This window comes from Microcebus murinus, chromosome 1, assembly GCF_040939455.1.
Source record: "Microcebus murinus isolate Inina chromosome 1, M.murinus_Inina_mat1.0, whole genome shotgun sequence".
NCBI classification, from domain to species: domain Eukaryota; kingdom Metazoa; phylum Chordata; class Mammalia; order Primates; family Cheirogaleidae; genus Microcebus; species Microcebus murinus.
In genome coordinates this window covers 150,762,668-150,790,170 of record NC_134104.1, presented here as the reverse complement: position 1 = coordinate 150,790,170, position 27,503 = coordinate 150,762,668, and the positions used below count along the sequence as shown (strand labels likewise).

Sequence of the window (27,503 nt, the reverse complement as noted above, 5' to 3'; positions counted from 1 at the left end):
TAAGGAGTCAAATCTGCCCCAGCACCCCTGCCCCCGGCCCACCATCACCCTGGAATGAAGCTGCCTTTGGCCCCGTGGGCCTCACCTCAGGGTGTGGGGCGGTCAGAGAGGATCCTGACTTTGGCCAGTCGAGGATAAGGGTTTAAACAAAGGTCCCCCCCTTCCTGACCTTTGGGGTACAGAACATAACCCCAAGGGCACTTCGCTGGAAGCCTCTGACCTTGGCTACTGCCTCATCTCACTAGTGCCCGTGACCCTACGAGGCTCCAGGGGGAGCCTGGAGACAGGGCTGGCAGGCCCCGCAGGAAGCCACCAGGCCAGGTGACAGGCTCCGCCTCTCCTGAGGTCTGCTCTTTCAGCTGGGACAGGTGCCCTTTCTCAGCAGCTTCAGGGACCAGCCGGCAGGCCGCGCAGGGGGAGAGGCCCTCCTGCTTCCCCGAGCAGGCCCTGCAGCCTGCCTGCCCTCCCCTTGAGTAGGGGTCTGTGCCGAGGCTGTGCCATCCCGGGGAAGAGCTGCCTCCTTATGCCAACAGAGAGCCCTTCCCTGCTAACTGAAGCCCATTCCTTCTTGTTCTGCCCTCCAGAGACGTGCTCACATGATCGATATGCTTTCAATTAAACTCTGACTACTCCGAAATGACGAGACGGTCCCCTGAGTCCTTTTTCCTTTATGCCAACAAGCTTCTTAAAGTATCTTGTGCTGGGTGGTGGGGCGCATGTGGTCCCAGGGAGCTGTCACATCCTTGACCTGCCCAGGTCAGGGGGGTCTCTCCGAGGGGTTGGCATCTTTGTTCTGCCTGTTCGGGACGTGTCAGCCCCTCTCGAAGGCTGTAACCTCAGCTGGACACACCTGGGCACACACACACGTGTAGCCTGAATGAGGGTCCTTTTGTGTGTGATTCACAAGACATTTAGGGGCGGAACACCTGTCCTCCTCCCCCTTTCAGGCCCTCCAAGTCAAAAAACCTCAATCCTAGTCACCTTTGCCCCAAATGCCCACCTTCTTGGCATGCAGTAGGTATTCCATAAATGCTTATTGACTGAAAGGTGATTCAATTTCCCTCTGCTGGAAATATCACGAGGGTAGTGACGTGCAGAGAAGGGTCGGTCACCTGCAGCGCGGTGCCAAGGAGGCGGTCAAGCCTGCACGACACTCACTTGTCTCCCACACCAGGAAGGGAGGACAGTGGCTCTCCTAGAGGTGCCCTCAAGAGGAAGGACGCTGCCCAAGGCTCTGGACTCGGATCAGCTGGAAACAGGAGACTCTAGCCACTGAGGTCGAGCAAAGAGCTTTTTATTGAAACAAAGAGGCAAAGGTTTGTTTGACCCAGCCTCCCTCCCTATAGTCCTTCCTCATCTTGTTTTGACATCAGCTGCAACGCTTTCAGTTTGAGGCTAAGCAGAATGTTATGCTGTCAACAGCTGCCACAGAGAGAAGGCCACTGTGTCATTGGTGTGGGGCCGCAGGGCTCAGGACACGGGACGAGTTGTCCCCCACTTGACCCTGGCTGTGGCCCAGTCCAGCACCTCCCGGAACAGGGCGGAGGGATGTGGCTGCGGTCTAGCGCGGAGGTGGGGTCGGTGGGGAAGGAGGGGCAGGGTCTGCCTGTGTGCACGGCAAATGCCTCCCCACCCAGCCTTCCTTTCCAGAACCAATCTGAAAACAGGATTGGCTTCGGGGATGGTAAGTAGCTCCGCTTTCAGGCCAAGCTGGCCGCTAGGAAGGGCAGTTTTAACCCCAGTGTGCGAGGACATTTCTCAGGGGCCATTGGGATTTGCAGACACCTCTGACCTCAGGCCTGAACTCAGCAAAGAGGCCGATGTCTGTCAGCAAACGGTGACTGGCAGGCCCTCTCCCCTCATTCTAACTGCTGCCTCCCAGGGGACTCCAGGAGCTGGCTCTGCTCGCCTCCTTGCAGTCTCTCTGGTAGACAATCCACCGCACTGGCAGCCCGGGGCTGCTTCCGGGTCAGGAAAACAAATAGGGGTCTGCACGGTCAGAGGACAGCTCTCCCCCAAAGCCAGTTAACTGCCTCTAGAGCTGCCTCGAGCTCCTTCTGTTGCCACTCACTGCTAAGTATTAACGCTGGTGTGGACCAGAAAACTGGGCCTGCAGGTGGGAGTGGAGGCCCCGGCCTTCCTGGTGCTCTGTTGATGCTGGAGTCCTGCCGTCGCCCTTCTCATGGGACACAGCTGGAGTGCTCTGAGCAAGGCTAGGACACGGAGGCTGTGTGAGCACCGGCCCCTCTGAGCCATGCTCCCAGACAGGGGGGCTCTCTGACCGAATCATCGCCCTCCAGGGCACGCCCACGGTGGCTATCCCAGAACTGGGCCACCGCCTGGCTCTCCTTCCTTTCTCAGTGTCCTAAGGCTGTACCTCCAAACACTGACCTTCCTCCCCGTTGAACCGGGGCCACGGGCCTCTTGGGGCCAGGACTCATGCCGTTTCGCCGGGAGCCGGAAGAGGGGCCCTCACACGGAGACGGGCGTGGGCAGGCTCTCTTAGTGCCTGTGCCGTCTGGTGATGCTGGTGACACGGGGAATGGGCCAGAGGGAAGAACAGAGGCCTACGCCGGGGAGTGGGGGTTGGGAATCCATCTCCTATACCAAATTGGGATGTGAACCCTTCTGCTGGAATTTGTACAAAAACAACCACGGGAATGGGGTTCAGGAGCACCAGGACCCCTGTTCAGACCTTTGGTAATGGTCACAGACTCCCCAGGCTCAAGTGGGGTGACCAGGGTCCAGGTTATCCTGGCAGAATGTGTGTGTGTGTCTGTCTGCCTCTGTCTTCCCGGTTTATCGGCCTGCAGGCCCTGGCTGCCACTCAGTCTTTCAGAGACAAGGTGGGCACCATCTTTAGAAACTGGCCTGAAACACACAGGCACGGTTTCTGGTCAGTTCTACCCATGTGTGCTATCAGATTCTCTCCGAGAGGCAAAGTTAAATGAAGTTCTCCTGGGGAAGGTTAGCAAGTCCCCATTAGCTCTAAAGAGGTCCTTCTCCTGCCCACACCTGTGAATGGATACATTTGCAGCCACAGGCGGGACAGCTCCAAGCTGCCGGACCCAGTGAAGATTCCAGTGTCTTTGGAAGGTGAGCTCATTTTTAGTGGTACCGTCCTAACTCAGGCTCGTGTCCCTGCTGGGCGTGTCCCACCTGTGTCTACAGCCTTCTCTCACACCTAGCCTGACCCCTTGAAGCTAGATGTGGCAGCCACACCTTCCTCCTAATTTCAGCAGGCAGTGGGGGAAGCCCTTCCCGGGTCCCCAGTCCTCCCAAGAGAAGACAGGCGTCTCAAGGAAAGCCCTTGTTTGCCCCGGGTCACCCTGGTCAGGCTTTCCTTTACTGGGCAGAGCTGTGCGAGCCGCCCTGCCTTGGAGAATGGCTCCTGGCGACCCTTCTTGGGACAGACTCTTCTTAGTGAACTCAGAGAAAGTCCCCCATCTTTCTCTGCTGTGCCCAGGCCAGCCCCCACCCCAGACGTGGCCCCACGTGGAGAGAGGGGGAAGGAGGGGCTGCAGGGGGTGGCAAGGCGAGGGAGGGCCCGAGGGAGGCACGGGGCGCTGGGAGCCTCACGCCCACGAGCCCCTTTAGCGGAACCCCCGCGGGCAGGTCGGAAGGCACGTTTCCGTGTTGGGTTCTCTCCCGCAGCAGCATCTATTCATCTATCACCTCCACAGAGTCCTCGTCCTTCGTCTCCTCGGACTGCTCCGGCGTCTCAGTGTTGTCGGTGTCCGACAGCGACGCCACCTGCCGCACCAAGTCCTTGTCACCGGAGATCTCTGGCTGGCACGGTCTGGAGAAGGGGTTGAACCAGTTCAGGGAGAAGTCCCCACCGAAGGTCTCTTTCACCGACTGCCAGCTGCCCGTGTGCTGCCGGGGCTGATTCTTTCGTTTGAGGCGCTCGATGCCCTGCGGGGAGAACGGGGTGGCGCGGTCAGCGCGGTGTGGGCTGTGGACCTCCCGCACACACCCGGCCCCCCTGCCCCCAGAGCACAGCCTGCTGCGGCCCAGGTCGGCCCTGGCGGGGCTGCCGGGGAGGAGCGCAGCAAGCAGGGCCTGCCTCCCACCTCCCGCCCTCCCCTCCCTGCCGCAGGTGCAAGGCCTCTGCCCATCCGCCTCCGAGATCACTAGAAGCAGTGACCCCTCCTGAGTCTTCTGGGCCACTCCCCCAGGGCAGGAGTCGCACACTTAGCACAGAAGAAGGGTGGAGGGGTTAAGGGGATAGCATGGGACAAAAACAACATGCGAGGTGAAGCAGCAGACGCAGGTACAGCCGGTGCCAACATGCAGCAGGCCGCTGGAGGGCGCGCAGGGTCGCCATGGGGACGTGAGGGCCGGGCCAGGCCTGCTCATGCAGTGGACACACCCTGGGGCCTCTCCCCGGCTGCCCACTCACCTGCCTCTGGGTGTCGGCTGCGACTCAGAAAGAGGGTGTTGGAGTGGGGGAGAAGCCCGCGGGAGCTAAAGACACAGCCAGGCCATCTCCCCAGGCCCACAACTCCCTCCTCAAGAGGCTTTTGACCCCTGTGAGGCCGCTGCTTTCTCCATCTCTTCTGGAAGCCATGGGAATTTGCTGAGGGTCTGCTGGACCTGGGCACTGCTCTTTCACATCGCTCAACAGCACCTCAGAAAGATCTCTGCGTACCGAGTTCTAGGTTCTCTTTTCCACACAAGATCCTATGCAACTGGTATAATCCTTTGTCATGCAAAAAGAGAAACTGAGGCACGCACACACACCGTCCGAGATCTGACCCTACCCCTAGGCCAGTTCTTCTCCAGCACTCTTCCTTCCCACGACATCTCAGAGATTTAAGTTTCTTGACTTTTGAAAAAACGCTAAAGAATCTGATCTCAAAGTACCTCCTCCTAAGACAGTTGCTAATTACAAAGGGAACGACAGTGCGTTTATAGCAGGGAAACGCGGCGGCTGCCACCTTCACCCAGAGATCAAAGTTAACATCATGAATAACGACGCCCATCAACGTCACGTGCCTCTAAATGCGGTGCACCGAGGACAGGAGTCACAGCAGTGGTACCCCCGCCACCCCAACACGTAACTGCAGTGTGACCGTGGGAAAACATCAGACAAACACGAACCGGAGGAGAGAACACGGGCCTATAACCTTAAAGGGTCAAAGCCTGGTGAAAACGTTTTGGAACCAGATGGACATGCTGGTTGCACAACATCGTGAATGTCCTAAATGTAAGCTTTAAAATGGCTCATTTTATGTTACATGATTTCACCTCGATTTAAAAGGAAGGTCAGGGTCATGAAAGACACAGGAAGAGTGAGAAACTGTCACAAACTGGAAGACACTAAGGAGACATGACCCATGATGCGATGTGGGATCCTGGGACAGAAAAGGACATTCGAGGGACAACTGGAGAAATTTTAATAAGGTACATAGATTAGTTTGTAATGTTGTGTCAGTAAATTTCCAGGTTTTTTTTTTTTATATTTGCATTATGGTTGCATAAAATGTCTGCCTTTGGTGAGATGGATTGAGGGGCACATGGGAACTCTTTGTACTGTTTTTGCCACTTTTTTGTAAGTCTGAAATTATTTCATAATAGAAAGTTAAAAAATAAAAAATCAATCAGCCGAGACACAAAGATTTATACAGCACAAACTTGAACACTGAATTATAATAAGGAAGATTTGGAAACAACCGAAATGTCCAATAACGATGGCTAGGTAAATAATTCATCAAAGCAGAATGCTATGCAGCCATAAAAAATGGCGTTAACACAGTTTTACATGACATTGGGACACCTGTCTGAACACCTTTTGGGATGGAATTTTAGATAATTTGTTTCTTTCTGGAAACTTCTTACATGGTCCAAGTTTTCACCAATGAGCAGGTGTTGCATTTATAATCAGAAGAAAAAAAGCTGTTTCAGAAAACGGATCTTGTTGACACAGTCTGGAGGGACCCTCCTGTGGGTCGTGAGCCTGAGACGCCACGTTGCACCCTGAGTGCCCCTCACCGGGTCTCCCTTCTTAGCAGAAGCAGCAATGACCAACGGAGGTAACTTGCTTTGGGGAGCCTGTGTTCCCTTCCTGGGGGGCCACCTGTAGGCCGTCAAGAAGGATCCTTTGACTTGATTGCGTGAGAGTGGGGACACCACGTGGCACATCAGGCTAGAGGAGACACCCGGAAATGGCTGAATCCACAATGACTGGGACTTATTCAGAGTCTTCAGGGCTCCTTGTGAGGGGGTGGCAATGGTACTGACACTTGGCAGATGGGGAAATAAGGTTCCAAGAGGCCATGACAGTGGCCAAAGCTCATCTGGTTGGTTATGCGGCAGAACTGGTACTAGAACTCGCGTCTTCTCTCTGTCCAGTGTGTTTCCAATTCTACTGCAAAGCCCCACTCTGCCTGTGCTGAGCTCAAGGTCAGAGAAAAGCTGTGAAGGGGAATGAAAGCCAGAGCCCACAGGAGTACTATTTTCCATTCATGTGGCATGCTCGCAGATGATCATGCTTGGATTATACTCAAAAGGAGCGAGTATACACAGTACTTTTATGGTATGTTGAGCTCTTCAACAAGGTCATAAAAGTATTCCAGACAGAACCTGACCTGCCTACCAAAGCTCCTCAGTAGTTAAGTGGACAAACATTCAAGGAGTGTTGACTTTGGATTTAAAGATGTCTTGAAGGCAAAGTTTTTTAAGCTCAAGGTTTGCGGAGGATCAGTGATACCCACTTGAGGCTCAAGAGCACAAAACTGGTTGATTCCTGGTAAGTGGGCAATGGTTTACACCAGCTCCTCTTGCAGCGTGTGTGTGACCCGGGCCTTTTAGCCCACGTCTGTCTGGGTAACACATGAACTGTGATCTGTGAACAAACCCACCAACACCCCAGAATGAATGCACGAGGACTGGGCTCCTGAGGGAGGCAGATACCCGGGCACGTGCTCTGCACAGAGGCAGCTGAGGCCCACAGAGCAAGAGGAGGCTGCCTCCCTGCCCCTTCATCCTCAGACGTAGTCAGAGCCCACGCAAACGTGCCTCTTCGTAGCTGGCCAGATGACAGTCTTTCTTCTTCAGTGCTTTCACACTTTTACACTGTTAACCCACAACAGGAAATTTTTTTCTGTTGCAATCCAGAACATATGCATATACACATGTCTTCAAAGTTTCATGAAATAATACTTATCCTAGGATGTGTGATGCAGGTGAAAAATTTCTTTTAAAAAATGTTGGTTGAGGCCAAGCTGGGTTGCTCATGCCTATAATCCTAGCACTCTGGGAGGCCGAGGCAGGTGGATCATTTGAGCTCAGGAGTTCAAGACCAGCCTGAGCAAGAGCGAGACCATGTCTCTACTAAAAAAATAGAAGGAAATTAGCTGGACAAATAACATATGGAAAAAATTAGCCGGGCATGGTGGTGCATGCTGGTAGTCCCAGCTACTCGGGAGGCTGAGGCAGGAGGATTGCTTGAGCCCAGGAGTTTGAGGTTGCTGTGAGCTAGGCTGAAGCCATGGCACTCTAGCCCGGGCAACAGAGTGAGACTCAAAAAAAAAAAAAAAAGTTGGAAAATGTTGGTTGCAAACCATGACAGTTGTGGCCCATGGTTTGAAAAGCACAGCTCTAACACAACTAAAACCTTACCATGGCAGACACTATACATCAGGCGTCCTCAAACTACAGCCCACGGGCCACATGCGACCCACCAAAGGACATTTATCCGGCCCCGCTGGGTGTTTTTATCGCTGCTGCCTGTCCTACTTAGCAGCCGACTCGTCCCGGGCCCACGGTGCGCATGTGTGGAATGTGCGCCGCACTCTCCAACGGCCCTCCAACGGTCTGAGGGACAGTGAACTGGCCCCCTGTTTAAAAAGTCTGAGGACCCCTGCCATACATTATATTCATTACCATCATTTAATCCTCACATCAACCTTGTGATTTGGATTATCATCCCCATTTTACAGATGAGACAACTGAGGCTTAAGGAAGTTACTGCGCAAAGTCATACCTCGGTAGCAGGTTTGGTAGTAAGTACCCAAGCAGGGATTTGAACCAAAGACCATATCACTTCAGTGGCAGAAATTCAGGGCTTCCTTTAGGTCCATGCTAGAGCACGCACCTTCCCCCAGAAGGTTTCCGGCAAACACTCCCCTGCAGTGCTTGCCACTGTTCCCTGGATCAGCTTCAGCAGCTCTGGCGCCGGCTCCCTCGGGGCCACTCTCTGCTTTGCGATGGCAAGCATGCTGCTCAAGCCAGCAAGGATTTCTTTCTTGAGGAAGAAAGTGGGGAAAAGAAGGCTTCAGTGTGAGAGTAGACTGGTCAGCGGCTTGTTTCTGTTTCGCTAGTAATTCTTTATCTTCTGGGAGGTGGTTCTCAGGTTAGGGATGTATTTAAAGCAGCAGCCATGTGGGTGTTGAGGCCCAGACGGAAAGCAAAGGCCAGGACTCTGCACGTGCCTGGGCTCATGGAATGCTGCCGGCTCTAGATTGCTTTCCCAGCCACCACTTCCAGCTGGTGTCTCCTGGTGCTGCTTCCTCTCCTCCTGGGCTGGTTCTTCATCCAAAGGGTCCTGTGGTCCAGAGATAGGCTTGACTGATGAGATGCACAAGGAGTGCTGGGCAGATCCATCATTTGGCTCCACTTCAAACAGACCTTCAGTGTTTTCCGGGCATTCTTTTGGTGGAGGCCGCAGGTCATGAGGGAAGAAGGGCTCCGTGGCTTCTCAGCGGTGGGAGCAGCTGCTGGCCACACAGCGGGCACACTGGACCCTGTCCCGCACCGAGTCCAGCAGCACGCAGGACCCACACCTTCAGCGGGCACGGGGGTCAACTGAAGGGGGATTCTCAGACTGCAGTGTGCAGCAGAATGGCCTGGAAGGCTGTTCAAACCCAGACTACTGGGCCCGGCTCTCAGTGTCTGGTTCCGCAGGCCTGGGGTAGCCTGAGAAGGTGCACCCCTAACAAGTTTCCAGGTGCTATTGCTGGTTCGGGAACCACAAGAAGATCCTGGAGAGGGATTCTAGCAAAATCTTTCTCTCTTCACGTTTGGGCCTTTCCAGGGTGGGACCACTGTCCTCTACTGACTGGCTCACCCTTTAACCTGATGCACTGCAAGTTTTTTTTTTTGAGACTCTCACTTTGTTGCCCAGGCTAGAGTGAGTGCTGTGGTGTCAGCCTAGCTCACAGCAACCTCAAACTCCTGGGCTCAAGCGATCCTACTGCCTCAGCCTCCTGAGTGGCTGGGACTACAGGCATGTACCACCATGCCCAGCTAATTTTTTCTATATATATTAGTTGGCCAATTAATTTATTTCTATTTATAGTAGAGATGGGGTCTCACTCTTGCTCAGGCTGGTTTCAAACTCCTGACCTCGAGAAATCCGCCCGCCTCAGCCTCCCAGAGTGCTAGGATTACAGACGTGAGCCACCGCGCCTGACCTGCAAGTTTTGAAATACAAGAAAGTTAAAACCCATTAGCCTGGCTGGGAGAGCCCAGCCCAGCCTCTCAGAGATGAGTTTCTATGTGATGCCAACCTCACAAAGGTGTTTAATGTTTGGTAATTTACCTCACTGGAAAGGTTTCTGTGTCAGGATGTTGGATTTTAACTAAGCAGCCTAGCCAGATGAACAAAAGCTGACGATACGTTGGGCTCTTCTAAGAAGGAAGTATGGTATTACAAAAGCAAAATGCTATGACCAAAAGGAGACTTGGCATGTGCATTTCTACCCAAATGCACTTTGTGTACAGAGTGTCACCAAGCCCATGCAAACCATGCATCGATTTGTTTGGACCTAAGCCGTTTGCATGTGCGGTCTGGTTGCTATGACACAAATCTGAAGTTGACAGGCAGAAACCGGGGGATCCCCTAATCCAATACGCCACATTTGTATTTTTCATTTCCACTCCCGAGAGCCCACATTCTGAAAGACTGGCCACTACTGGTTCATCTTCCCACGAGTGCACCATTCAGTGCTATCAGAACTCCTGTGCCCAAGCAGAAAGCCAGGGCCGCCTCTGTGTTAAGAGAAATCCTTTTTCTTCACGTCTAGAAATACTGAGGAGAGCTCAGGGATGCCTTTTCTTCCTGTGTGGACACCAGGCTGGGAACCAATCCCTGTGTTGCAAATGACAGCCACACTCCTCGGCCACTGTGCTCTCAGCAAGGAGGGAGGGCCAGAGCTGTGGCCGGCTCCGTCCTGAGGGCTTGATCCTTCTCAACTGCTCTAGAGTCACTGAACACAGCCATGCTCCGTCCATACACCTAGCGAACTACACATTTTAAGAAAGGCATGTGGAGAACTAACACTATAAACTAGGTTTAAAACTTCAATTTTCAGGCCGGGCGCGGTGGCTCACGCCTGTAATCCTAGCTCTCTGGGAGGCCGAGGCGGGCGGATTGCTCAAGGTCAGGAGTTCAAAACCAGCCTGAGCAACAGCGAGACTTCGTCTCTACTATAAATAGAAAGAAATTAATTGGCCAACTGATATATATAAAAAAAAAAAAAAAATTAGCCGGGCATGGTGGCTCATGCCTGTAGTCCCAGCTACTCAGGAGGCTGAGGCAGAAGGATCGCTCGAGCCCAGGAGTTTGAGGTTGCTGTGGTCTAGGCTGACACCATGGCACTCACTCTAGCCTGGATAACAAAGTGAGACTCTGGCTCAAAAAAAAAAACAAAAAAAAAAAACTTCAATTTTCATAAAAATGTAGGATCTCAGCCTTGACTCTATAGCACGAATGGCACAGCAGAGGCAAGTCAGAGTTCATTTGGAAAGGTCGCAGAGTTCTTTGCTCAAACATCTGAGGGATGCTCTTTCTCAGCTCTCATCACTTAACCCCATAGGCGAGAGGGCCACAGAGCAATGGACCAGAACGGTGTGTGGAGGTTTTCAGCAATTTCCTGTGGCTGGACTCTGCTTTGTGCTGGGCGGGCAGAGGAGAGTGGGTCTCCTCCAACCTCCCACTCCAGCAGCAAACTCTGCAGACTTGATTTTTCCTCAGTTTGTAGCAACTGAGAGCCCGACACCACCAAGGAATCGATTCAGGCTGCAGAAAGGCAAAGGAGAGAGGCCTGGCGGGGCAAGTTTGTCCAAGAGAGACACTATAAACATCCTTTAAAAACAACGAGATATAAAAGCCTCATTCAAGAGAGGGAGCCATGAAACACACACACAGCCAGAGAAAACTCAAGTAGACTGCGGACAGCCTGCGCTCCCCCTAAGAGTCACACTGTAAGAGATAAGAGCTAAATCAGAACAGGTTTTGGAAAAATTTTATTGCATTTTGTTTCCATGTGGAAGCACTGACAGAATTGAAAAGAGGCAGCATGTTCCACTTACTTTTCTGAAAAATCACACGGCTAGATTAACTTTCTCCCTACCCAGGACCTGATTGAATAAACCTTATCCACCACTCCCGCCCCAAGCAAAAGCTAAAAAAGGGGGTTTATGGCAATTGTTCAAAAAACAATCAATGTGTGAGAATTCACGGATGGTCAGTATTATTGGGATTTGTTATCTTTGCGTTTGGAGGGCGCTCCCTGCCTCCCCCCTCTCCCCAGTCCCCACCACTTCCTCAAAGACCAGGCAGGAAGTATCTGCCAATTCCACCGAGTGGGCGGGGCTGTAACCTTGCCCCAGCATCATGGCCAGGCCAGCCCCGTGCCAGGACAACAGCCTCCCAGGTTAAAACATAGATTAAGACACGGGTACATGTACATTTCTAAGTCTTAAAATCAGAAAGTGACTCCACTTTAGAGGGTTACAAACTGAGGAGAAGGGGTTGATGGCAAGGCCGTATGTGCTGGGCACGGGTGCCAATGGCCCTCGGAATGAACACTGCTTAATTGACATCTTGCTGGGCAAGGGAGGTGGGTGGTAAGAGGAAGTAGATGTAACAAAGGAAAATGTAGCTTGCCTGAAATTGCATAATTTTTTTGTCCACTTTTGATTGTATAAGGCATTTTGAACTGGAAAAACTTCTTTCCTTCACACGCTTCCAAATAATCAGAAGGAACATAATTGCTGATTCCGAATACAAATAAGACCCCTTTCATCTCTCTCCCAACACCCCCAAAATCATTCTACACAATTCAAGCCCATACAGTACAAGGCAGGCAACCAATTTTGTGAATTAGGAGGTAAACTGTGTCCGCGTGGGGGCTGAGGCCACTGTGCCACGTGCCCTTCTGGAGGCTTCTGCCCTGATCCTGCCCCTCTCGGGCCTCAAGGGGCAAGCATCTGTCTTCGGTGAGGTTTTAAGTCCCACTGGGGGGCCTGCCACTGCCTCCTGGGCAGCGGGAGGCCAGGCCCCTCCTGGCTTTCCTAAGCATCCCCCACCAGGCGTCCGGACCGGTCCATCCACGCGCAGCGTCGCGTCTGTTAGTAGAAGTGGGCACAGCCGGGAGACAGCACCCTCCACATTAGTCATGCCAGACAGACAGCAGAGAGGAAACCAGAGGCCAGAGAAGTGATTTTGACAGAGGGGTAAAAAAAAAAAAAAAAAAAAAAAAAAAAAAAAAAAAGAGCAGCTTCGATCACCAAAAAAATCGAAAGGATGATTTTGAAAATATAAAACATGGGGACTTTTTTTTTTCTCTGCAATGCTCAGCCATTTTACTTGAGACATAAAAAAAAGTTTTAAGAGTAGTCGTTTTGCTTTTTCGGTTTAAACATTCATGTGAACGGACCAGGCGTAGTGCTGTGATGTGGTTTGTGTCTGAGTGGCAATGCTGGTCAGGGTCCTTCAGACCACATACTGGTACGGGTCTGCCTTCCCTTGGTCTGGCGTGGCAAAGGGGCTGGCCCAGCCTAGAGAGAAGGGGTGGCCAAAAACGGCTTTCATGTTCATCCATTTTGTTTTTTTAGCCCATCTTCTCTCTTCCTTTTTCAATTGTTCTATGCCCTGAAAACAAGAACAATCATACTTTCAGTCAAGCACTTCATCGCTGTGGTTTCTGGGGAGGGACGGCCATAGTTTGAAGTGAGTGGAGTACATGACATGCTTCCTTTGCAAAGCAACAAGGCTAGCTACACAACGCATCTTTCTCCTCTTTTGCTCATAAAAAGTATTACTAAAAAAAAATTCTACTTTTCTTTGGTGGGCACACATTTACCTATTTACCTCCAAGAAAGGAGGGAAAAATGAGCAAAATTAGCAGGTGCTTACGCCACTGTTCCTGATTATGCCGATCCGGTGTGTTTAAGTCAAGAAGCACGCCTTATCCAGGTCTGGGTCCTCACTGGGCTCTGCAGAGGGGCTTTTAAGAGCCCCCGAGCCGGGCTGTGCATGGGCTGCCCCCAAGGCTTCGCGTGACAAGCCGCAGAGCTGGTGGGAGCTCATGATTGTGACAACCAACGACAGCCGATATTCGGGATAGGTTCCTAGGAAGTCTGAAGCTACCATGACCAATTTGCAGACAAAAAAAAAGTAACAAATCAAATGACGGCTCTGGCGCCGTGAGTCTCGCCAGCCTGGGGCATCAGGAAGCACCCGGCTTAGTGGGGCTGTCGAGACTCAAACTGAGGAGGGTGAGCGGGAGTGAGAGACCCCAGGTGAGGACAGAAGTCACCACAGAGGAGGAAGGAAAGGGATTAGTACAGGTTAGAGGGCGGCACGGCCGGGCCAGGCAGCTCAGTCGTGGCAAAGGTCTCCCGGTGCTCCTCCCGGGGGAGGCGTGGCAGAGCCCAGCGCTGCAGCTGTCGCCCAGCCTGTGCCACGACCCCTGCTAAGTCTCACGGGGCCAAATGGGGGTTGGGAAGCTGCTTACTCCCTTTTTCCTTCTTCAGATGGAGCTGGTCAGCTGCCAGAGAGGCCGACCAAAGGGCAGGACCTGAGATGGGGCCCCTGCTCAGAGGGACAGGAGAGAAGAGCCTGGCAGGACTGTGGCCAGGCGTCTGTCTGCTGTGGTCTCTGGTGCAGTGGGACCTGGCGGCACAGCCCAGGGAACTGGGAAGGACCAGGGCAAGGGGAAGACACCCTTTCCCAGGGGCTGCAGGGCCCATCGTTCCTTTCTCCTTTCCTTTCCAACATATTCCCTTTAGGAATGGCCTTGACAGGGAAGAAAACTAGGACCCGTGCCATGACAGTTTGCCTTCTGGCTTCCCCAGACCATGGCCAGTGGGGCCTGGCAGCATCCCAGCAGCAGGTGGGGCTTGGCAGTCACCTCTGGGTCCCTTGCAAGTCTTACGCAGACAAGTCGGTCACATTTACTGCTTGGACACACGCTGGATCTACACCACTGGCTACGATTTTTATGAGAACTCTTTTGTGATGATATTATTGCTCATAAAAGAGAAAAAGTTGCTGAAAGCCCCCTGACCTTCTATCATGGATGCAAATAATGGCACTTTGGCTGTCGGCAGCACTGCCCCTTCTCTTCTCTGCACGCCGCCCGCTGCACCCAGGGGGAGAGCAGCCCAGCACAATGGTGAGGACTGACTTCCTGCAAGCCTCCACCCAACGCTGACAAACTATTGAGGGCTGCCACTGAGGGGACTCCAGGACGCCAGAAGTGGTATGAGAATGGACCCACAACCTCATGACTCTCTTCCTTACACCTGGAGCTAAGTGCCGCCTCTTCACAGAGCCCCTTATCTGGACCCCAAAGCCAAGAAAGGAAGAAATGCCCACATTGCAGCTGTGCAGTGACTGCCTTGAGGCTTCTAGACTCCTTAAGAAGGTCAGAAGGTGGCCACAGGGGAACCAGGAGAGTGGCTTTAGTCTAGCCAAGCCAGCAGCTTCAAAGCTCCCAGAGAAGGAGCTTTGGGCAGGCTGGGAGGTGGTGGAGGGCGTGGGAAGAGGGCAGATGAGAGCCAGGGCTGAACCAAGCAGAGATGACCTGAGGCCAGGCAGCAGCCTGCTGGCCTGGGGCGGAAGGCAGACCTGTCTCCTCACTCGGCACAGTACGCTGTCACTGCATCACCACCTATGAAAAGCTGGCCCTGTCTGGCCCAGCTGGGTTAGGGCGCCCTATTGACCACCATATCACCACGCCTGTGGCTCCCAGATGGGAAGGGCGTCCCCAGTGCCTAGTGGAGTGCCCAGCAAGGAGCGGTGTGTGAGGAGGGGCCATCACAGGGGATGGAAGGACTCATGACAAAGGCAGCCTCTCAGTCAAGGCTGCGGGACCCCATTCCTGGCATGACCTGCCGTGGATGCCCCAAGACTGGAGGGAGGACTTGTGTGTGCATGAGGAAGACCCAAGTGTCACTGCAAAGGAAGGAACTGTCCCCTGCACATGGGGGGCCCGAGCAGCCCTCTCAGCAACACGGTCCCTGGTCGTCCCCGGCCCCGGGTGCAGAGGTGGGGGCGGGGCTGCCTGCTTACCGTCTCGTCCGTGCAGATGGAGTGCACCTGGGTCCCGAACATCACCGACGTGAAGATGAGGAAGAGCAGCCCCTCAAAGCACAGCAGGATGAGGAGGATCACCGTGGTAGGTGGTGAGAAGGAGCTGCACTCTGAAAGAGAAGGAACACGCGGGGCTCGGGGCTGCCACCTGCCGCCCCAGCTCGCTGCCCCACCTGGGCTCCCACTGTGCCTCCAGGCCCCGGTGGGGATCACCCTGCCCCACCCCAGGTCCCCACTCCCTCAGGGAGGCCTCCTCAGCAGCCGGGCCCAGCAGCGCCTCCCTGTCCCTAACATAAGCATTCCTTGCTCACTGTCCCTGGTGCTAAGCACAGTGCCCAGCACATGGAAGGGCTAAGAAGGACTCTTTGCTGAGGCATGAAGGCCTGATGACACCAAAGGGCCCTCCTGTCCTCCGAGAGTGCGACGCGGCACACAAGCGAAGAGGCCGGCACAGTCCGCATGTGGGGCTTTCTGGGCATCCCTACGCGGGGCGCTGCCCTCCCTGTGCCTCCACCTGCTCACAGGCCAGAGGGAAGGGCAGGTGTGGCGGATCATTGGTGGCTGTGGGATTTGAAGCTTGGCGGGGGGGGGGGGGGGCGGTCTCACTGCTGGTGCTCAGCCCTGACCACAGAGTAATGCCTTCTTCAGGAACATCTGCATCACTGAGACCCTTAACCCTGAAGGCTGAGAGCCAACTGGAGAGGTGCTGCACAGAGTAGGTGCTTTTACAGTCCTGCTCCCTTCCCGTGAGCCCACCCTAATCTGACGTGTGACCTGAGACAAGTCCCCACCCTCTTCCAGGCCTCCACCCCTCCACTGTAAAGCAGGTTTTTTTGTGTTTTTTTTTTGACACAGTCTCACTCTGTTGCCTGGCTTGAGAGCCATGGCGTCACCCTAGCTCACAGCAACCTCGAACTCCTGGGCTCAGGTGATCCTCCTGCCTCAGTCTCCCGAGTAGCTGGGACTACAGGCATGCGCCACCATGCCCGGCTCATTTTTTCTATATATTTTTAGTTGGGCAACTAATTTCTTTCTAATTTTAGTAGAAAGGGGGTCTCGCTCTTGCTCAGGCTAGTTTCGAACTCCTGATCTTGAGAGATCCTCCCTTCTTGGCTTCCCAGAGTGCTAGGATTACAGGCGTGAGGCACTGCCTGGCCAAGCAGCGAGTTTTGACTAGAGGTGTGATTTGATTTAAGTAGTAGAATCCTTTGTCTAACAAAGTCTACATCAGGACCCAGCCCATGGAGGCAGAAAGCAGAGGTGCTGTGGAGATGGGAGGGGTGAGCAGGGAGGGAGCCCTGGAAGATGTGGACCACACCCGGGCAATGGCTGGCCCAGCTGGTGGCGCCGGAGGCAGAGGCTAGGCCCCTTGGTCAGCACTCTTTACCCAAGGACTCTTGCCCTCGAGTATAGCTGCTGGGCTGGGCAAGCCGGGGTTGTGTCTGTTTCTCTTGCTCCCCTGCTCAGGCCAGTAGCCCTGGCTGGGCAGGACAGACCCTGGAGGGCAGAGTCGGGCTTCTGGCTTTGGGACTTCAGGGAGTAAGTGCCCCCTCTGAGCTGCCCTGCTGGCTCCCTCACAGGAGTGGCAGGAGGGGCACAGGAGGCCAAATGTGAGCACCATATAGGTGGTAGAGTAAGAAGCATCTAATCTAAAATGCTTTTGTTTCCTCAGGTTTCCCTGGGAACCTGGTTCCTTGCTGGGCAGGGCTTAGTCAGGGTGGCCCACCAGCCTCCTGGGCTGGTCCTGGGTGGCTGCCAGTATGGCAGCTGCTAGCTGGCCTCAGGCTCGGCACAGTGCTGGGAAGAACTAAGGCTCCGAAGTCTGGCGGACAGGGCAGGGCATGAATCCTGGCACCAACTCCTGAGCATGAGCTGTAATGATGATGGCCCCACGAATAGTCTGCTCCTGCCCCTGTCTTTCCTAGCCTTTGTGTCGTAAAATTACCTGTTTCTTTCTGTACTTGTTTGGTATTTGCCTCTCCCACTACACTTCAGACTCCAGGAGGACAGGAACTTTGTTTTGCTCAGTGCTGTACAACCAGCCTTGGAACAATGCCTGACAACAAAATCTGGGCAAGCGGTTTGGGCTTTCTGAGATTTCGTTTTCCCTTCTGTACTGGGGAATGATTAAGAATTCACGAGAGAACATCTGCCCAGCTCAGCCTAGGCCCAGCATGAGCACACTGGGGCGCTCGCTGGATGGAAGCACTTGCACCCTCCTTACCTGCCTCGGTTGCCCTGGAGCTAGAGGCAGAGCCCAGGGCCATGGCCTGTTCTCCCTCCCTGCAAAGCTGTAAGCATCCTTCCCCTCCTGGGCTGGGCCCCAGGAATTACAAATGGAGTTTGGGGAGCAGGAACCAGATCCAGGGAATGTGGAACCACCCCCTACCCTTCTTCACACATCACCTCATCCTGGGGGGGCCACTGCTCGCGCCCTCTCACACAAGGTCCTGTGGCCCAATAGCTCCAGCAGGCCAGCAGTGATGGCAGTAACTGTCACATACGGTCAACTCTCAGGCCTGCACTTTGGGGACCATCCTGTGCCTTCCCAGCCTAACTGCCATAGTAGCTGGGTGCCTGAAACCCAGGAATCTTGACTGAAGACAATCAAGAGCATGGCTGGGAGGACCCTGGCCATTGGCGCCAGCCAGACAGGGCTGGAAACCTTGCTCTACACCCAGGCTTGAATTGCAGCCCTCTTCTTAGCTGAGTCATCTTGGGAACTTGCTCAACCTCTGTGAGCCCCAGCTTTTGTCAAATGCAAAGTGGGGAGTGCTTTCCTACTCTGCAGACTTGCCCTAATAAGGGCAAAACAAAGCAGTGCTCAAAAAGCCCTTTGTGCCATGTCTGCCTCCTAGTAGGTATTAATAAAATGGTCCCTGCTGGCACCATTCCAAAGACAGGGACACTGTGCCTCATTGACAGTCTGTGTTACTCCCATTATCGGCCAAGTCTGTTAACCTAATGACAGGTGGGAGGCATCTGGGATGGTGGAATATGCTTGTTAGACTCCCCCATCAAGTGGCCAAGGCCACATGTGGAGCTGATCTGGCTCCCCAGGGCCCGAATGCACTTTCAGGATGTTCACAAGCCATCAGGAACTTGCTGGTGGCTCACCCAGCTATGCAGTGGTAAATTCTGCAGATACCCACTTGCCCCACCTTTCTCTCCCCTCCCCAACGTCCACTAGCTTGATTTCCCTCACTGTGGCTTATGCTGGAACTGTGGCAAGAAAATGCTGAAGTCAGTGTGTACAGGAAGAGCAACAGTTCTAAAGACAGTGAAAAGAAAAAGGGGACCTGCTGAGGGAAAAACAGAGGAAATGCGATGGTCCTTGCTGGGGGACGTTTGTCTCACAGATTGTGAGTATGGAAGATCTAGCCCAGCATCTTCCAGCACCTATTTTTTTCCTTCAGGATTTGTGTAATCTTCTGGTTGGAACTCCTTCCTCAGCATTTGCACATTTAAATGAGATACTTCTAAAAAGAATGAATTTGTCTCTAACCTTAATGTAAATTAATGACTATCAATATAAGCTATGAGCAAGGGTTAAAAAACCACCACTACAAAAACCAAATTAACAACAACAAAAAACTCCATGTCCTAGCCAGAAAGTTAAAAATGGATCTCTACAAGATTGGGAAAAAAATGACCTTTGATTAAAGTGCCTGGCTTAAAGACACAGAAGCAAAAGGTCTCTCCCAGCATGGCTGCCCCTCATCAGAACTTGCCTCTGGGCCTGCGTGGTGCTTGCACTCTCCCTGGGCACACTCAGCCCAGACTTACTACTTTACCTGTCAAACTGACTTTAAGGAACTGCATTTTTTCATGAAGAGAGATTCGGCCCTCTGCTGTTCCTTTCCTGTTCAGTCCATAGGCTTGCAGGAGATCTAACAAAATGAGGTTGGCCCCTGGAACCATGAAGGAAGCCAAGAGCCTCCCTGCCCCCCCCACTTGGGTCACACACCCACCCTGGAGCAGGGAGGGAAGCCCTGGCACATACTCACTTGTCCAATCTTCTTCAAAGCAATGCAGGAAGTGGAATCCCACCATGATGAGGGCGTGCAAGGAAATGAGAGCTATGTACATCTGAAACAGGAAAGCAGTGCAGACACCATTGTTGTGAGAACCCTCTGACCTCACAAGCTCCTGGGACAGGGGCTCGCGGAACCTCCCACTCAGGAATACTGAATTAGGCTGAGGCTGACCAGGAGGGGCAAGAGCAGCACCTGGTGATGCCCCCCAGGGTCCCTCCGCTCAGCCCTGGCTCTGAGGTGAGCAGCCATCCCTGGCAGGGTGTGGACCAGAAATGAAACAAAGCCCAGTCACTAGGCAGTCTGGGCTGCCTGGGGGGCTCCACACATGCTGCTTCTTGAAAAGTCAGGGTGCTGACGCCGACGGCCCCTCCAGTCCTCGTGCTAAATAAACTCCACTTATTGGCAATGTGGGATTTGAAGTCATCACCAAAATTACCTTCTTGAGCCACTTAGGTCCAACACTTGAGATAGGAACCCATAACACAGTCTTTGCTCATAGCTAATCGACTTGAATCAATGCTCTAAATGCTCAAGTGAAGGGCTCAGGAGCGGGCACTTTGTTGAGCCAGGGAGGCCTTTGGCAGGAGGGTGGAGATCTACGGGGCCAGGCAGTGCTCTCAACAGCAGCAAAGAACATCGTCAATGCTGAGAGTTTTCAAAGGAACAAAGTGCCCCACTGCTTCACGAAGGGCAAGGCAGAGTTCGGAAGCTGACTTACTGTAAACAGGACGAAGTACTTCTGGTTGTTCTCGCCGACGCAGTTATTGACCCAGGGACAGTGGTGGTCCATCTTGCGAATGCACCGCTTACAAACACTGAAACAACCCACAGGTCAGAGCTTTAGGGTGACCTTGCAGTGCTGGGAGGGCCCCCAGGGCACACACGACCCACAGCTCCAGCTCCGCTCCTCTGGAATGGCTACCTGGGGCACTGCCAGCGGTTTTGCTGGGTGTGTGTTGCAAGGGGCCAGGAAGGCAGGGTCAGGACCCCTAGGGCTGCAGTCATTCCAAAGGGGACACAGTCGTTCCCTTTCAAGGCCTCTTATCTTGTTTAACATATAAATAGGATAGAACTGACATGGCTGAGACAGAGGCTGCTCTCCTGAGGTAATGTAGAGCTTAGAATTTGGTTTACTGAGGAAAAAGAATGAAGAAGTATTTTGGAAAACTTGACCTAACGGGCTGATACAGAAAATAGCTGCTGATTTTCCCTAAAGACCAAGCAACCACGGAAAGGGATGTTCCAGATGCACCATCATGTGCTACCAGGGAGGGCATGGCACCTCTACCCTAGAGCGACAAAGGAAAGAGGAGAGGGCTATTCCAGAGCAAGGTCAAGGACAGGAGGAAGGGCCAGGTGTGGTGGCTCACACCTGTAATCCCAGTGCTCAGGGAAGCCAAGGTGGAAGGATCACTTGAGGCCAGGTGTTCTAGACCATCCTGGCAACATAGCAACACCCTGTCTCTATTAAAATCATTAAAAATAAATACATACATAAATTAAATAAAATTTTCCAGGTGTGGGAGTGCACACCTATAGTGCCAGCTACTTGGGAGACTAAAGGAGGAGGATCACTTGAGCCTGGGAGTTGCAGGTTGCAGTGAGCTGTGATCGTGCCACTGTACTCCAGCTTGGGTAACAGAGAGAGACACTGTCTCAAAAAAAAAAACAAACCAAAACAAAAATAAATAAACCAAAAAAAGGACAGCAGGAAGCCCAGCTCCCAGAACCTTTTGGCTCTAAGATAACATCCATTGTGCCAAGAAAAAGCAGAAAAATCATTTGAGCTTAAGTGCCTACCAGATAATCTCATTAGTTTGCATATATCTAACTTGTTATTGTGATAATTTGGGGGCTGAGACTGTTTCAAGCTTATTTGATAGCAAACACCACCCCTCCCCCACTTTGGACAATCCAAAGTAATGATATGAAACATGACCGATGGTGGTGTGAAAGCAACTGCTTTCCAAAACTAGTTTAGAAAGACTCATTTGCCAACAGATATGCTTATCAAAAATCATTCTTTTTGTCAATTCATTATTTTAATGAATTTTAGGCTCCCTATATTTGGGATGTTATTTGTTCAAAACAGTTTGAAATATAAGTACAAGCTTAGAAAGAATATAATTAGATTTCCTTTTTAAAACTTCCTTAGTTCACACCAGCTTTCCTCTCTACTAGTTTCCAAAACTAACTTTATCTTAGGTTCTTAAAAAAGTACACATAGGGCAATGGCAGGCAGAGCCTGCAGGCCGGGCCGGGCCTCAGGGCCTTCCCGGTCACACTCACACCACGGTGCTGGCTAGCCTCTTGCGGACCATCTGGAAGGGGAAGGAAAGCACAGGAGCGGCTCTGCTGGGCTGCAGGTGTGCTGCTGTCTGGACTCCAGGGCCGGCAAGCACGGACCGCTCTGAAGGAGTCCTCCAGGGCAGGGCACACTCACTACCCAAGGAGGAGATGTGGCAAAAACTGTGGGGGCAATGCAGACCTGGGTCTGCTAAGCTACCTCAGTCAAACTGGCTAGACCCCAAGCCTTCAGGTTTCCCATCTGTATGAAGTACTGTAAGGAATACATGTGGACAGACACTGGGCCTGGCGTGGACAAGTGGTGGATTCGTTCTGGTCTTTACCCTTGCTCTTCTCTACCATGGCAAAGGGCCTTGCTAACACAGGCATGTCAGGAATGGTCACATCTCAGAGATGCAGGCGAGGCTCCAGAATCTCCCGGGGGCCAGGAGGGCGAGGTAAGAAAAGGAAGTATGAAAGGGACATGGAGGGTGACAGAGAGAAAGCCAGGGACCAGCAACTCCATTACCTAGTCTCTGTCTCTCTGCTTCTCTATCTTTCTATTACCAACACACAATTTTAAAAGTACAGACAGCTTGGCCAGGCAGTGCCTCACACCTGTAATCCTAGCACTCTGGGAGGTCCAGGCGGGTGGATTTCTTGAGGTCAGGAGTTCAAAACCAGCCTGAGCAAGAGAGAGACCCTGTCTCTACCAAAAATAGAAAAATTAATTGGCCAACTAAAAATATATAGGCCGGGCGTGGTGGCTCACGCCTGTAATCCTAGCACTTTGGGAGGCCGAGGCGGGCGGATTGCTCAAGGTCAGGAGTTCGAAACCAGACTGAGCGAGACCCCGTCTCTACCAAAAATAGAAATAAATTAATTGACCAACTAAAAATATATATACAAAAAAAAAAATAAATAAATAAAAATATATAGAAAAAATTAGCCGGGCATGGTGCCACGTGCCTGTAGTCCCAGCTATTTGGGAGGCTGAGGCAGAAGGATTGCTTGAGCCCAGGAGTTTGAGGTTACTGTGAGCTAGGCTGATGCCACGGCACTCACTCTACCCTGGGCAACAGAGTGAGACTCGGTTTCAAAAAAAATGATAAATAAAAGTATGGATAGTGAAAAGTGAGCTGCTCCCTGCATCGTAGCTAGGCCTCAGCCACCAGGTATCATGCTTCCTCCATGGGGTCACTCACCATAGCCAGTTTCTTGCATGTTCTTCCTGAGACCATCAGCTCTAGAATTTCTCAATCCCCTCCCTACCTGGGGAACAAATTCCTGAGGGTAACCACCTCCCTGATCCAGGCTCCTGAGGAGTTTCTCTTCCATTTGCACTTATTGTTCAAAGGGTTTTCAAGGGGGTGCTCTTGAGGCAGTGTTGGCTGAGTGGCCAGGAAGTGCCAAGTGGCTGGACATCCTCTGAAAGCTGCCCACAAGTTTAAACAAGCTCTCACAGCAAAGCCGTCCTTTGCTCCCCTCCCGGCCTCTCTGAAGGGACAAGGCACGAATACCAGGAAGCTGGGCTTCCCAATGGGCTGGGTCTCATTGGGCATCCAAATTAGAAAAATACACATCATTTAGGGTGAAGGGAAAGTAAGTACAGCCCGCTGAGGGCTGCAAGAGTTGGTCTAAAATGCTGGTCCCTGAGTTTCCTGTTTGCAAAGATATGAAATGTATGCTGACACTCCTCTCCCTGGGCCAGGTGCTGGCGGATAGAAAGTGGGGTGAGGCCAGTGGCTGGAGGCACTGCTCAGAGGTGACTTGCTCACAGAAGGCTCAGCCAGAATGGCCTGGGGCTGGAGCTTGGAGCAGCCAAGGGCAAGGCCTGGAGACAGGTCCCAGAATGGGGCAGAGAAGGACACTCCACACCCCACCCTGCTGTTTCACCTCAGGCACCATCTGTCACAGGAGGAAGAAAAGATATGGGCCTCCCCCAACAGCCTGACACCCCACGTAGTCACGGGGAATCAATCACCTCAGAGGCAGCCCTCTTCCCAGCTCTCAACGGCACACATGTGGGCAGGAAGCTTGGCCATGTCCCCTCCCAGACACAGCAGCCCAAGCAATGGCCAAGGAAGGCTCAGCACTCACACGGACTGGGAGCCTGTCCAGCCTCCACACACACCAGCAGTCACCTTCCCTGCTTTGGCTGTGGATGGCCCAGTGCTTGAGGGCCCTTTCTTTCTTTTTTTTTTGAGACAGAATCTCACTTTGTTGCCCGGGCTAGAGTGCCGTGGCGTCAGCTTAGCTCACAGTAGCCTCAAACTCCTGGCTCAGGCGATCCTCTTGCCTCAGCTTTCTGAGTAGCTGGAACTACAGGCATGCACCACCATGCCCAGCTAATTAATTTTTTCTATGTATTTTTAGTTGTCCAGCTAATTTCCTTCTATTTTTTTAGTAGAGATGGGGGTTTCCGCTCTCCAACCCTAATTCCAGACCTTGAGCGATCCTCCTGCTTGGGCCTCCCAGAGTGCTAGGAATACAGGTGTGAGCCACCACGCCCAGCCCCGAGGGCCCTTTCTCTACCCTTTCCACTTGGCCAAATCCACCCTGTTCTCTGAGGCTCCTTCCTTGTCTGGCTTTCCTTGCGCTTGTACGTGGCCATCTCCTGGCATTCCTTTCCGGCACTAATTCCAGAGCTGGCGAGCTCCTGGGGCACAGGGACTGACTGTGCAGTAACAGTCACTCAAAGACCAAATGCCCTAAATGGAGGTGATTTTTTGTGTGTCCTACCCTTCCAAGTTTCCCAGGCCCCTTCTTTGTTTCTAAATCATTGTTTTATAAGGCGGCAGGTGTTTCTCTTTCCTTCTTCCTCCAGGTTCCCTACCCTTTTTCTGGAGCTCATATGCATTGATTCTCTGGGGCTTCTGTGTACTCTCCAGGGAGGTATGAGGGCCTTTACATGGGAGTCAGCCCCCAAGGAGCTGGCTGAGGCTCTCTTGCCCTTCCTGGGTGATGGCTCGGCACAGAAACAGCCACGTCCCATGGGGACTCTGTGTCTCTCCCTACAGCAGCACGTACCAAACTGTACATGGTGGAGGAGTGCGCCTGCCCTGTCTAGGGGGAAGGCTCCTGGGGTCAGGGTCACATCGAATCCACCTCTAGAAGCCCAGAGCCAAACCCAGGGCCCTGCTTAGCCAGGGGCAGCTGCATGAAGGCCTCCACACTTCAGACAGGGAAAGAGCGAGCCTGGGAAATGAGCTCAATCGCGTCAGACTAGGATGCTCCAGCAAGGAAAATAAAAAGAAAACAGCAAGAAGGTACTACACATGTAAGTTTTCATTTTACACCTCACAGGCTATGACTACAATTATCAGCAAAAAAGACATCTACACCACATTCTGGCTCCAGCTCAGGAACGGTTTTGGGAAAGACAGTGCAGTGGAGACAACAGGGGATCTGAGGGCAGACCCTCACTTTGGGCTCTGGGCAAAGAAACTTAGGTTCTCCGGAGCAACCTCAGCAGGGGTACCCTGATCTCTCAGGGTTGTTGAGAGCAGCAAATAATATATGTAAACTGCTTAAGAAACAATACCCGTATTATATAAATTTTATAAGTAATCATAACTATGAGAAAGACCAAACAAGGGGAGGAGCCAAGCAGCCCATACCTGTCTCAGCCTCAGTGTGTGTGTGGGGGGGAGGGACGTGGGCCTTGCTAAAGTCAGAGGTCTCCACCCCCACCCCACAAGAAGAACCTAAAGCCCTGCCTTGGCATCTGCATTTGTGTGCAAACTGTCTCAAACTCTATGGACTCTGCTGGGCAGAGAGGACCCAAACAGCTGGGCACAAGCACATGGGTGCACACATGCACCTTTGCCCGAGTGGGCAAGACTGACATTGATTTTCTCTAACCAGGCAGGCAGCCTGCCTCTGGGCTCAACCAACCATGAATAAACCCAGTCTGCCTAGTCTGCTGGGGATGCTACTTATTCAAAACCGTGGGTCCCCAGATGGACTGGGCCACCGTGTGCCACCACAAAGGAGAAGTTGTCAGCATACATTCTGAGGCAGGGACAGGCAACTCACAGGCATCCTCACTTGAGTTCATCTGAATCAGCACATCTTGTTTTGCTCAAGCTGATGTGTTTACTAGCACACAAGAATATCTCCCTTGGATCATCCCGGGGAGAGAGGAAAGGAGGAGGCGGTGAGGAAAATGCCAGGCAGTGGAGGCAGCCGAGGGCTCATGGAGGGAAGAGAAAAGAACCACTGTGATCGCCCGAAAGTTCTTTTCTACACAGTTAACACCTCCCTGCTCTGGTCCAGCCTTTATAAACCCAAAACACCCCTCACGCCTTACACACGCTTCTACTAACGAGTAGCTTCCAGTTGTTGAGCTAGGTGACTCACATAGTTACTCATATTTAACCTTCACGACAAGCTGGGGAGGAAAAGCTCTTTTTACAGAGGAGAAAGCTGAGGCTCAGAGAGAGGCAGCACCTTGCCTGAGGTCCCACAGTGTGGCAGGGGACAGCACTGGACTCCAACCCTGCCCTCTGTAAGTTCAAGGAGAGCGGCCCACCACACTGGCCTATGCTGAGGCACTGCATAAGCAAGCTGGGCCTTTTTATCCAGGTGATGCTTACTCAGAAAACAGGGGGCTCCTGAGCCCTCGGGTGGCAGGAAAAGGCTAGACTGACACCCCTATCTCAGGCACAAGAAGCAGGACCTGAATTAGATCTCAGAAGCAAGCTGACTCAGAGACAGGAACCCCCCAGGAGGTAGCGATCACCACTAGCCCTGCCCAAGCTCCTCAGCACTCGCCCTCAAGCAGGCAGCAACCAGCTGGGGAGGTCTGCAGATCTCTTTCAGAGAGACAGCAAAACATAAATACAATTACATAAAGTTATATGAGTCACCCCTAAACTGGAGTTCTAGTGGACAGAGCCCTGTCTGAACTTAAAGCCAGAACCACTGTGACCCAATCCTGTCTTTAGCAGTTACCGCCTATGGGACCTTGGAGCAGTCACTTAACCCTTTGAGCCTTAATTTCCTCATCTAGGGAGGTTGTCCCTGTAGCCATACCTATCCCAGGGGTGACCAGGAAGATGCAAATAAGATGACTGAGGATGAGGCAGGGCAGGCTGCAGCGCCTGGGACGAGGCAGGGACCAAGGTGCTGACCATGGGATCTGAATGCTGGAGACTGAGGACTCTCCTCCAAGAGGTGGGCCGATTTTTAGCTGCTCAGATCTCTCCCACCCAATGTCTCCACAGCCTTGGCCTAAGAAGGATCGCTCACCTCCAACACCTGGAGCAAGTTCTTTCCTCCACAACCCCTCCCCACCCCAAACACACACCACAGTCTGAAAAGGAGACCAAGTGACGTTTGCATATTTCTGTAATTTAGCATTTAAAATTCCCTTATAATGATAAAGCACAACTTTTAGCTAGATGCGTTCTTATCAGGAAGACTTAAAACAACAAAGAAACTGAAAACAAAAAGGGAAAACTCACCACAGCTAGGATGGGGAAATGACTTTTTCAGTTGATTTCTGCAATGCTCATAACCTCTAGGAGTTTTGTTTAAAGAGAAAGCCTGCATCCAAGGGCAACCCCTTCAAGTACTAGATGTTCACAGAATGATTTTTAAAGTTTTGTCTACGGTACCCTTGTGATAAAGCTGTAAGGTAGGAAAAGCGGGAATCCCCTCAATTTTACATATGTCAAAATAAAGGAGGGGACAGCCAAGGGCCTGCCCAAGTCCTACATCAGATGTGGCAGAATCAAGTCCTGGAACAGGTATCCTGAGCCCACACCCAATGCGCTTTCCTGCTAGTGGGGGACGTGTGTGCGTGCAGGGGGCATGGGGTGGAGGGAGGCAGGGTGGTGGGAGGAGAGAGG

The 27,503-nt window shown here is 52.5% G+C and overlaps 1 protein-coding gene across 7 annotated transcripts in view; it reads right to left on the bottom strand.

Annotated features, from left to right (window-relative positions):
• Nucleotides 1-1,278: 1,278 nt before the first annotated feature.
• The window catches only part of ZDHHC3 (zDHHC palmitoyltransferase 3), a 54,557-nt gene continuing 28,332 nt past the window's right edge, over nt 1,279-27,503 (bottom strand). For 4 of the 7 annotated variants that reach the window (XM_076006827.1, XM_012770337.3, XM_012770335.2 and 1 more), the window contains 5 exons: nt 20,081-20,177; nt 19,333-19,414; nt 19,120-19,215; nt 15,305-15,435; nt 1,279-3,915 (listed from right to left, as the gene is read on the bottom strand). In XM_076006827.1, coding sequence (XP_075862942.1) covers nt 3,661-3,915; nt 15,305-15,435; nt 19,120-19,215; nt 19,333-19,414; nt 20,081-20,177 — 661 coding nt within the window. In that variant the 3' untranslated portion in view covers nt 1,279-3,660. Of the gene's footprint in view, nt 3,916-11,233; nt 12,881-15,304; nt 15,436-19,119; nt 19,216-19,332; nt 19,415-20,080; nt 20,178-27,503 lie in introns of those variants that run through there. The other 3 variants (XM_076006834.1, XM_076006831.1, XM_076006836.1) reach the window with 3 other exon arrangements.